Source organism: Tupaia chinensis, unplaced genomic scaffold (assembly GCF_000334495.1).
Source record: "Tupaia chinensis unplaced genomic scaffold, TupChi_1.0 Scaffold144255_1, whole genome shotgun sequence".
Classification (NCBI taxonomy): Eukaryota; Metazoa; Chordata; class Mammalia; order Scandentia; family Tupaiidae; genus Tupaia; species Tupaia belangeri.
The window spans coordinates 1,095,369-1,106,108 of record NW_006204113.1 but is presented as its reverse complement, the minus strand read 5'-3'; the positions used below and the strand labels follow the sequence as shown (position 1 = coordinate 1,106,108).

General features: G+C 53.3%; 2 protein-coding genes and 1 long non-coding RNA gene across 9 annotated transcripts in view; 2 read left to right on the top strand and 1 right to left on the bottom strand.

Annotated features, from left to right (window-relative positions):
- KCNIP2 (potassium voltage-gated channel interacting protein 2) overlaps nucleotides 1-7,278 on the top strand; it is a 21,937-nt gene extending 14,659 nt beyond the window's left edge. For 3 of the 5 annotated variants that reach the window (XM_006166332.3, XM_006166331.3, XM_027767393.1), the window contains exons 2-8: nucleotides 4,113-4,237; nucleotides 4,610-4,679; nucleotides 4,851-4,921; nucleotides 5,006-5,113; nucleotides 5,297-5,401; nucleotides 5,537-5,599; nucleotides 5,874-7,278. In XM_006166332.3, coding sequence (XP_006166394.1) covers nucleotides 4,113-4,237; nucleotides 4,610-4,679; nucleotides 4,851-4,921; nucleotides 5,006-5,113; nucleotides 5,297-5,401; nucleotides 5,537-5,599; nucleotides 5,874-5,921 — 590 coding nt within the window. In that variant the 3' untranslated portion in view covers nucleotides 5,922-7,278. Of the gene's footprint in view, nucleotides 1-2,589; nucleotides 2,686-3,490; nucleotides 3,545-4,112; nucleotides 4,238-4,609; nucleotides 4,680-4,850; nucleotides 4,922-5,005; nucleotides 5,114-5,296; nucleotides 5,402-5,536; nucleotides 5,600-5,873 lie in introns of all 5 variants that reach the window. The other 2 variants (XM_006166329.3, XM_006166330.3) reach the window with 2 other exon arrangements.
- Nucleotides 4,267-9,921, bottom strand: LOC102490612 (uncharacterized). 2 transcript variants are annotated; one of them, XR_337090.3, is made up of 5 exons: nucleotides 9,756-9,921; nucleotides 7,438-7,709; nucleotides 5,351-5,430; nucleotides 4,830-4,926; nucleotides 4,267-4,538 (listed from the first exon to the last, which is right to left on the bottom strand). It is a non-coding gene; the product is annotated as an uncharacterized LOC102490612 (long non-coding RNA). The 2 variants fall into 2 exon arrangements; XR_003547507.1 differs by having other exon boundaries at nucleotides 7,438-7,622.
- Nucleotides 9,922-10,093: 172 nt separating this feature from the next.
- OGA (O-GlcNAcase) overlaps nucleotides 10,094-10,740 on the top strand; it is a 40,260-nt gene continuing 39,613 nt past the window's right edge. Inside the window, exon 1 of one of the 2 annotated variants that reach the window (XM_014583322.1) lies at nucleotides 10,094-10,187. The gene's annotated coding sequence lies outside the window, so the exon portion shown is untranslated. Of the gene's footprint in view, nucleotides 10,188-10,530; nucleotides 10,723-10,740 lie in introns of those variants that run through there. The other variant, XM_006166334.3, reaches the window with a different exon arrangement.

Here is a 10,740-nt window from a genome sequence, read left to right as displayed (position 1 = left end):
AGCGTGGGCTGGGGGGGCGGCGGTGGGGTGAACAGTGGATGGTGCATCGGGTTAGGGACCCTGCTTCCCAAGCCCTTTACCTCTCTAAGCTCCCCTCGGGATTCAAGGGCTGAAGGTCTCCAGGACGTTAACCCCTCCCCCCAGTGGGAAATCAGTTTCTCACCCCACCCCAAACTCAGCAGGGAGAGGATCGTTGTGGTGGGGAGGACAGCACTTCTGCCCCCCAAGCCCAAGTTTCGGCCTCCTCCTCTTTTTTTTTTTTTTCCTTCCTCTTCACACCAAGACTTGTATTGTATAGCTCCATAGCGCGCTTTTCCTCAGTCTACCAGGGACAAGAAAATAGGCGACCCATGACAGCAGGGCTGCAGGGTAGACCCCTGATAGAACCGGAAAGGATGGAAGGGAGGAAGCTAGGGACAGGAGGAAGGTTCATGAATTGCCCGCCCTAGGTTCAGTGAAAGCAGAAAACTCCTAGCCCACTCTCCATCTTCTGCTGCATTTACTGGGGTGGGGTGGGGAACTGGAAATTGGACCTAGACCAACTGAGGAGGCTGGGCTGAGCTTATTCTCATCCAGTCCAGAAAAGACAGTGTCACCTGGCCTTTAACTTGCCTTCCTCTTTAGACTGGTGGGAAGAGGGCCATCTGGGAAATCCAGGGGTCCTGTAGGCTGAAGGCAGCCCTTTCTCTTCCTACCTTTAGAGGAGCCTAAAGGAGACAGCTCGGAAGCAGGCAGGAGGCCTGGAGAGGGAAGGGGGGGTTGGCTGGTGGGTGAGGCGGGAGAGCCACTCCCAGTCAGACAGCTATACCACCGGAGGCCCCAGACGCAATCCGGCTTCAGGAAACCAAAGTCCAGGCTAATGGAGCCCTGGGCCAGGGGCCAGGCCACCATCGATCCCCACCATGCTCACACCTCCCTCCCACCTCTCCTTAGCTCCTAGGATAGAGCTGGAGGGAAGTGGAGACCAGTGGAGGAGAGGAGGTGGTTACCTTGCACAGTTACCCCCTGGGAGCAGGGCCTGCTTTGCAGGTGGAGCCCAGTGTAGAGGGTGGGATGTGTGTGTGCAGGAGGCACTGGGGTAGAGGACTAACCTGGAACTAAAGGTCGTTAGGCACCTCCAGGAATGAACTGAGGCCAACTTAAGCCACAGTGTTAGGTCCAGTGGGCTCTGACCCAGGAACCTGGAGATGAGTGCAGCTGGGACACACACACACACACACACACACACACACACACGAATGCTGAGGGCCCTCCTTCGTGCAATTAGAACTGTAGAACATGCAGCAATAAGGAGAGGGGAGGGAAGCCTTGGTCAGTGGGTCCTAGATAGCCCCACAGTTCACCCAAATATTCATCTCCCAAGGCGTTATTGCCTCAGAGCTCACCATCATTGCACAGCTCCAGTGAAAGGGACTGGGGGGACCAGCAGTTAGTGTACTGGCTACGTCGCTGGACTCCCATGTAGTCGACCACGGTTCGAGTCCCAGACCCAGTTGCTTAAATTCATGCTGGGCGTGTGTGCGTGCATGCCCAAGATTCCAAGAGGAGAATGGAGGAGAAAGGGATTGCGGTGTGGCCATCCCCCCGGGAGGTGATTTCTCGCTTTCTGTCTGTCTGTCTCTGTCTTTCTGGCGAGGGCATGTGCCCTATAGCAAAAAATTATTAAAAAAAAAAAAAAGGAAAGAAAGGGCCTGAGAAAGGGCCACACTTTCAGTAATGAGTGAGCTGCTGACGAAGCCTGCTCCTTGACAGGAGATGCAGGGTGTCTTGGAATGAGGCGTTACAGAAAAGTAGAGGGGTGAAGCTCTGTGGGCGAGATGCAGCCTTGGGTGTGAGTCAGTGCCCTGGAGATCGTGGTCACATTATGAGATGGGTATGTGTCGTGGTACCCTAGCCATATGTCATAATGGATATGCATACTGTGTCCTGCCGTCCCAGGGTCATGGTGCATTCTTGTGGTTTGAGCACGCACTGTGAGAGAGGCTATGTAGATCTCTGTATGTATGTGTCATGTTTTACTTAGGTCACATTTCTATGTGTTAAGGTCAAAATGTGTATGTGTTAAATCACGCCTCCGTAACTACCAGGTGTGTTTATCAAGCTGTCTCTGGCATCCATCAGCCTGTGATTTATCATGTTACATGTCACTGTACATGTCTGTCGCCGTATGGGTGTGTAAGAGAGAGGTATTCCTAGCCAGGCAACCCTCGGGTGGGACATCACCCCGAGCGTTCCAGCATGGTACTCCAGCCCAGGGCACTGGGTCAGCAGCAAAGGCATCGAGGGCACTTACACACACACACACACACACGCACACACACACACAACCCGCCTGCTGCCTTGCTGTCGACGGCCGTGTCCCATTATACGAAGTACCTGAGCCCTGCCTCTAAGGACTTCCCATTGCCCGCGAGACCCACTGGGCACCCCTAACCCAGCCCCAGGTACCCTGGCTATTCCTTCCTCCCACTCCACCCCCTCATTCTTCTCCAGCCCCTCTGGGGTTGATTTCTGTCTGGCGGGGAGGGTACAGGGAATGGAGCGACAGTCGGAGTTAATGTGCCTTCCTGGGGTCTTCTCTCTTCTCAGGCCACCCTCCGGGGCCCACTAAAAAAGCGCTGAAGCAGCGGTTCCTCAAGCTGCTGCCGTGTTGCGGGCCCCAAGCCCTGCCCTCAGTCAGTGAAAGCAAGTGCCTCTCCTGTGCTTCCGGGGGCGGGGCCCGACTCTGTGCGGTGTGCAGTGTGACCAGTGTGACGGAGCCGGCCTGCGTGCGCTGTGTGGGCGTGACCCGTGTGGCAGGGTGTGGGTGAGCGCAGGCCCGCCCAGAGTCAGGGGGCGTGGCTACTTCGCAGAGGCGGGCGGGGGCGGGGCCCAGTGCCTCTGGGCATCACCCATCTGCAAAGTCGAACCTGACCCAGTGTTAGATCAGGGTGGTGGGCAAGGGCAAGGGGCAGTGAGGATCCAAACGCGTTGTAGCTGGATTAGTGTCCGATTCAATGTGGCCACCCTACCCCTGGGTATGTTCTTGGCCTCGCGCTCGGACAGGTGTAGAAGATGGAGCCCACCTTCCGCCAGATATTAGGATACTTAGGTTTTCTGTCCTAGCCAGGTCCCCAGATAAATAAGCTCGAGTTGAGCGACCTCACTTGGTCTCTAAGGTCTCTGCTTGCTGGGTGGGGCCTTGCCCACCTCATAGGATCATACTGCATTGTAAAGGCCCATTTTGTACAATAGTTATTCGAGTCTGTCGTTCTCTTCGATTCCAATGACTCTTACTCTTGGGGATAGGTTTGGTAAAAGGAGGGGCGTGAGTCTCGCGAGCATGTGTGCGTGGGGTCCGTTTCATGGCTGTCGGTGCTGTCACGTGTGCCTTTGGGCTTGGTGCTGGGATGTGTGCGTTGTAACAGGCAGGTCTGTGAGTGAAGGGAGAGGTGTGTGTCTGCACTTGGCCGGGTTTTCCGCTTTCTCGGTGACAGTTCGCTCCCTTCAGCATTAGCCGCCCCAGCCTCCCTCCGTCCCCACAGACCCCGTCCGTTGGACCCAGGTGACTTACTCTCCTTGGGCGTTGGGTTGGGGCGGGATTGAGATGGGGCTAGGGATGGGCCAGGTTGGGGTCTGGGAGGAGAAGGCTGGGCTGGGCGGAGCATGGCTCGGGCATGCTGGGGTGGGCGGGGCTTGGCTGGGATCCGGGAGGATCTGGGCGGGGCAAGGTCGGGCCGGATGGATCTGAGTTGGTCCTAGAAGACCTGGAGCCCCGACCCTCAGAGCTCCGACCCTCAGATGCCCATTGTTGAACCCGCTTTTCCCACTCCTTCCTTTCTGGGACGAAGATGCGGCTGAGGGCCTTCCCTTACAACTAGTGATAAAGGGCCCTGGGGCGCATGCTCAGTTGGCCCTCTGGCTCGGGGCCTGGACTGGCTTTGGTGTTATGATAGACCTCGAGGTTGGCTGGAGTCTTCTCTCCTTGCCTCCATGGCCTTTGCACTGGAAGACTGGTCTCTGGCATTGACGATGGGATGGGGAGGGAGGTGTATTGACCAGGGATTTGAAGAGGTCTCAGGGGGACTAGGCCTGAGGCGCGGCTGTCCCCCTCCTCCAACTCCTCCCCGCAGACAGCGTGGAGGATGAGTTTGAACTGTCCACTGTATGTCATCGGCCTGAGGGACTGGAGCAGCTGCAGGAGCAAACCAAGTTCACACGCAAGGAGTTGCAGGTCCTGTACCGAGGCTTCAAGAACGTGAGTGCCCAACTGGGGAGGCTCAACTGAGCTAGGGGTGGGCCCGGAGGGGGGGGACCTATCATTGACTTTCCAGAAAATACAGCCTGGATGCTCTGAGTGGGAGGGGTGTGGGCCTGCCTCCCACATCAAATCTCTAGCCACCCTTGAGCCAAGTGGAACAGAACCCAAGCCTGGAGGCTAGTGTGGTAGTTCCATGCTTTTTATTTATGCACTAGAAGAAACCTTGCTTCCCTTAGGAGAGCTAAGTGGTGAGTCCTCTGGAACCATGAAGATTTTTCTCTCTCTGGGAGTCTCTGGCCTTGGGGGAAGGGAAGGGATAGTGAGCAAGGGGGTTCTGGCTCTCCCTTCAACCTGGTTCCCCCCTACCAGGAATGTCCCAGCGGAATTGTCAATGAGGAGAACTTCAAGCAGATTTACTCCCAGTTCTTTCCTCAAGGAGGTAAGGGGACAAAACCCACAGGAAGCCACTAGTCTCTCTGTAGGCTGAGTCAGGGAGAGGGTTCTGGAGGGCTGGGCGTGCTAAGGTGAGGAGGGGCTGAAGTGGGGGCATCCATGGAGGCAGAAAATCCTGTTTGGAAGCCAAGCTTACTTCTTCACACTCACTCAACAGACTCCAGCACCTACGCCACTTTCCTCTTCAATGCCTTTGACACCAACCATGATGGCTCAGTCAGTTTCGAGGTGAGCTGGGAGAGAGGCAAGGGAAGTCTGTTACCTAGGGCTCCAGGGCCAGGATTACACAGCTTTCCCATGACTCCTTCCCAGGACTTCGTGGCTGGTTTGTCGGTGATTCTTCGGGGAACTGTAGATGACCGGCTGAACTGGGCCTTCAACCTATACGACCTCAACAAGGATGGCTGTATCACCAAGGAGGTGCAGGGCAGCTGAAGGGCGGGGGGGCTGCGTGTGGGTGGGCGGGCAAAGTGGATGCAAAGAGCCCTGGGAGGAAAACCCACCCACATATGCATCGCAGGAAGGGATGAGACCTAGCCTAGGCCTCTCGGTTTGGAGGCTGGAGGCTCTGAGGATGGATCCTTTTCTCTGTTGGTCTAACAGGAAATGCTTGACATCATGAAGTCCATCTATGACATGATGGGCAAGTACACGTACCCTGCACTCCGAGAGGAGGCCCCAAGGGAACACGTGGAGAGCTTCTTCCAGGTGCCTGGGACTGGGTAGGCTGGAGGGCCCTGGAGTGAAGGGGTGGAGACCAGGAACCAGCAGGGAACTTACCTGAGTTCTGCCTGCCTCTCTCCTGCCATCCCCCGTTTCCCCTGCTTGACCACCTTTTTGCAGAAGATGGACAGAAACAAGGATGGCGTGGTGACCATTGAGGAATTCATTGAGTCTTGTCAAAAGGTACAAGTTCTTGCCCTCTACATTTCCTTGGTCTGGACCCAGGGCCTGATTCAGCGATGTAGGAAAAAGCTCCTTTGGGCAAAATATCACTTCCCTAACTCACTCCCGCAACCCACTCCTACCCTTCCAACTGGGGGAGGCTTACCCCCTCCCTGCTTCAGGTCTCTGTGCCTTAGAATGTTCCCATTTCTGCCTCAATGACCCTTTCCATGTCTCTTATAAGCTCTTTCTCTTCCTCTCTCTCCAATCTGCCTCCCTCACACCATGACCACAGGACGAGAACATCATGAGGTCCATGCAGCTCTTTGACAATGTCATCTAGCTCCCCAGGAGAGGGGTCAGCGTGTCCTGGGGAAACCATGCTCTAGCCCTAGTCCAGGCGACCTCACCCTTTTCTTCCCAGGCCTGTCCTCATCCTAGCCCTATCCTGGGGACTGTAGAGATCCAAGAGTCTGGGGATTTGGTAGTCCAGATCCCTGGAGCTGAAGGGGCCAGAGAGTAGACAGAGTGCATCTGGGGGAATGTTCCTAATTCCCAATGCTCTCGGCCCCCTTTCTGCCTGACACTCAGTGCTGATGGTGCCCTTACTGTTGGAACTGAGTGGTTTCCCACCTCCTACCCCTACTCTAGAAACCGTGACTCTAGACAGAATGTCTCCTGCTATGGTGCTTCCCCCCCTCCCTGATCTCGTACATATTTTCCCTAAGACTCCCTTCTCAGAAAGGCACTGGCCGGCTTTTCAGACCAACCTTTAAGAACCCTATGGGAGAGGGACAAGAATATAGAGGAGGATCCTGGGCCTGGGCTAGTGACTGGATCCTAGGCGGTAGCTGGGGTAGAGAGCAGAAAGGCCTGGGCAGATTGTGAGAGCCTGGGCATCCCAGGTAACAGCTCTGAGTTTCATAAGTCTGCTACCCCAGGCTATCAGGATATGAGTTTCCTGGCTTTTCAGAAGTCCTTACCTCTTTGGAAATGTCCCAGAAATTTTCCATACCCTCCTAGGAAAGCCTGGGATCTGGATATCTGGCCCATCCCTGGAATTCCGTCCTCTCCCTCCTTCCTACTTGTTGACAGGGGAATATGGGTGGGAGATGGCTGACACCTGCCGAAGTTTCTGCCTACTTTCTCTGCTCATCACCTCTTCCAATATCTATGACTGGAGTTCCCATTTGCCAGGTCCTTTAAACTTGGAGGCAAGGAGTGAGCCAGGAACTTCCTGGACTTAAGTCCTATCACTCCCCACAGTGAAGGCCTTAGGAGGAGAGGGAAGGAGGGAGGCATGCACACCATCTGAGTCCAGTGTGGGGGCTTTCATTAGCATCTTTGATCAACCCACGCTCTACTCCACTCCCCCTTCCCACATAACCAGTTCAATTCTCGAGGGTCTCCTCTTGCTCTACTCAAGCTACCAAGAGATGCCCCTGATCATACCTAGAGAGCAGGGACCATAGGACCCAGGTCCCACCTCATCGTCAGCATCCCTGCCATGCTGCCCCCCCTTGATATACCTGCTTATCCCATCAGCTCACCCTCCCAGTCAACCAGAATCTGAGGGGAAGGGCCTAGGAGCCCCATTGCCCATCAGAACACTATCGACTGCTTTGCATTTTTGGCTCTTATGTATATTTTGTAAAATGTACAATACACCAGATCCAATAAAACACAATGGCTATGCACAGGCTGCCGACTCTTGCCTTTTTGTTCCTCCTACCCTACAAATGTTCTACCGATGCACCTGTAGCCTTTTAGCCCCCAAAGCAAGCACCTCCTTTGCCCATCATCTGGCCGTACAATGGCAGGAGACCAAGGCGTGGGTTTTGGGATGCTTGGAAACTCACCGACCTCAGGAGACAAGAAGGAAGGACAGGACATTGATGTCCCAAAGCCTATGCCAAGCATGTCCTTTGTTCTGTTCCTGGAGAGGGGCTGTCAATAGTAGCTTCCTCCTGTCTTCTCCAGAGCATGCTGTGTGGTTACTAAGTTGCACCTTACATAGGAGGACGCTCAGGCCTTCTCCTTCACTCTACACGTTGACGAGGTCAAGGGAGAGGTATGGTGTCCAAGAAGCAAAGACGTATTCCAGAGTCCATTGTTTTGTCATCTGTGTTCCCTGTGCACCATCATCACAGAACTATCTACTCTCAGGTCCTTGAGTGTCTTTGGGTCACCCAATTAAAGATTTGATAAAAACTATGGGTCTGTTATTCAGAAGTGGGGGGGGGAGGCAAGATTTCCCAAGATTTTGTATCCCTGAAGTCCATCTATGGGTCTTAAGTTAAGAACCTATGATCCAAGGCTGGCAGGTGGCATGGTACTTAAGGGTGCTAGACTCCCACACGGTCAATTGTGGTTCAAGTCCCGGACCTGGCAGCAAGGGCACTGGATTCCCACGTGGTCTACTGCGGCTAAAGTCTTGAGCCTGGCGGCTTGCTTTCTCTCTTTCTCTCTCTCTCACTCTGTCCCTCTATGGTCAAGTTAAAATAAGTACATAAATAAATGAAGTTAAATAAAATAATAAAATATAATACATAAAGTTAAATAAAAAAATTCTTTAAAAAAGAAAAACTGTGATCTGGGACCAGCAGGTGGCATAATGGTTAAGGAGCTGGACTCCTACATGGCTGACTGTGGTTCGAGTGGGGGACCCGTCAACTTGAAACACACTCAGGGCATGTGTGTGTGTGAACCCAAAATCCCAGAAGACTGGAGAAGGGACTGCAGCATGGCCATCCCCCTCCCACCACCACCAAGTGATTTCTCTCTTTCGCCCCCTCCCCCAGTGACTGCGCCCCCTGGCAAAAAGTCTCTCAAAAAAAAAAAAAAAAAAACCTGTGATCTAGTCCACCCTTATCCTTCCATTTTACAGAAGAGGAATTGGCCTCAGAGAAGGAAGAGGATTTTGTCAAGGTCACTCAGTGAGTTTTTAGGAGATAAAACCAATCCAGATCTTGAGATCTCCATCCCCGTCAAGGGTGGCTTCAGGGCACAGTAAGATTTGCATATGAAGGCTGGATGCTGTAGGAACCATGCATAGTTTCAACAAGATGACGCAGATGCCTGAGTGTACCCTCTGCTTTTCTCCAGGGCACTTTATTTGTAACCATATATTTGGGTATCTGCTTGTCTTCTCTGATACACAAATATCTGTCATGAGACTACCGACAGCTGGCTCCTGTCCTAAGTGCTGGGGAAGGGGCTGGTAGAGGTGTGGAATGAAGGGAAAGCGTCACAACTGTGGCAAGAACCACCCTTCAAGTTTGAGAAATACAGAAACTGAAGGCTGGTCGCACCCGACCTACAGCCCCAGAGTCTGGGTTGTGAAGGGCAGGTGCTGGTAGTTGCCACAGTGTCAGGTGTAAAGCAAAAAGGAAAAGGTCCTGAGAGCAGGAGCTGGTGTCAGCTGGGATGACAGTCCTCAAATCCCCAAAGAGACCACAGTACCCAGTGGAGCTGCTTATGGTCCCAACTGTTACCATAGGAAGTCCCCTAAAAAGATGCTTGCTCCTAACTCCCATTTCCACAACCCAAGACCATAAAAACATGTTTTTTTAAAAGAAAGAAAAGCAGAAAGGAAAATAAAATAAACCAAGACTAAAAAGAGGGACAATAAATGTCCATAAAGCTACAAGTTGGGCTCTCCTAGAGGAGCCAAATATCAGATTAAACATCAGACTGCAGTGAAAAATGAACAGTTTTGGTTTTTTATCACCCCTCCTCGCTGGGGAGTGGTAATGCTACAATCCCTTCTCTCCTCTCTTCATCCTATTGGGATTTGGGGCACACAAGCAAACGTGCGTGCACGCACACCTGGAGTGTTTTTTTCAAGCCTCCAGCCCAAATGGTGGACCATATGGGATCTGACCCCTTAACCACTAGGTTATAAGGTCAGCCCCAGACTGTCTTAATGCAGAGAGAGACTCAGATGCTCATTTCAGGCTTTTCCTCACAAGTTGGGACAGATTCCTCCACCAACATAAATGTGGAGTACATTATGATAGGACCACAGGACACCTGGAGAGCACACAGCAGAGGGACCCAAGCCCATCTAGGATTCCCCAAGGAAGATGCTGGTGCTGAGGCCCAAGGGATATCATGCCCCCTTACACACCACACGCTCTGCATTCCCAAAGGAGCCAGACCTTTCACTCCTTCCTACCTTTGGACTCTGCTCTACTTGCCTGGAGTACTGTCTTCCCTTCCCACCTACTCAGTGCGGCTTTCATTTAACTTTCACGTTCCAGCTCAAAAATAAAGCCCGATGGCCGCTCCCAGGAGAATGAGTCAGTCATTACCTCCTCTGAGCTGCCGACACGTGTGGGGATGCCGTGTTAGAACTGCGTGTGGGCTTGCTTGTCTCCATCACCACACTGTGAACTCACAGCGGCTCCAGAGCCCAGCACGAAGCAAACTCAAGCGGTGTGTGCAGAATGAAGGAATGACTGCATTGGGTTTGCTCTAGGGGGAAGTAGGGGAAAATGATTTCCAGCAGAGGAGTGAGCTGAGCTCTTGGGAAAGGTGCCTTCACAGACCTGAGCTTGGATCACACAGATTTAATGAGCCAATTTATGACAATCTCCTAGAAAAGTAGGTCAGTTTCTCCCTATCTCTTTAAGAACTAAAGGCTTCGATTCCGCGCCTGCGCATTGAGAGAGTAAACACCTCTCCTTTTCACCCTCCCCCACCTCCCAGTTGCCTCAACCGGCCTAAGCCTCCTCCCATACTCCCCTTCTTTGGGTGGGGTAATGGTGTGTCCCAGGGTGCCAAGCTTGTTCCGGAGGGGGATACAATGGGATGGTACATTCCACTCCCTTCATTACCTTAGGCTTTTCTCGCAGCCTCTCTTTTATTTCCCCCTACCGCATGAAGCTTAATAGACTGGCCCCAAAGAAGGAGGGGGAATTGGGTTGAAAGGACCGGTCTGAGCCGGTCTGCGGCGCAGGCGCAGTGCGGATAAACAGGAAGCAGGCGGTAGAGACAGCGGCAGAGGAGATCTAGGGGCTTCGCGGGGAAACTGCGGAAGAACTAGGATTATAGAGAGGGCTATAGAGGCTGAGGACGAGAAAAGGGGCCTTGGCCATCCGCTTCTTGGGAACGAGAGGTCGCAGCCTCATTTTCGGCTTCGGGTTTCGGCTCCCCCGCGC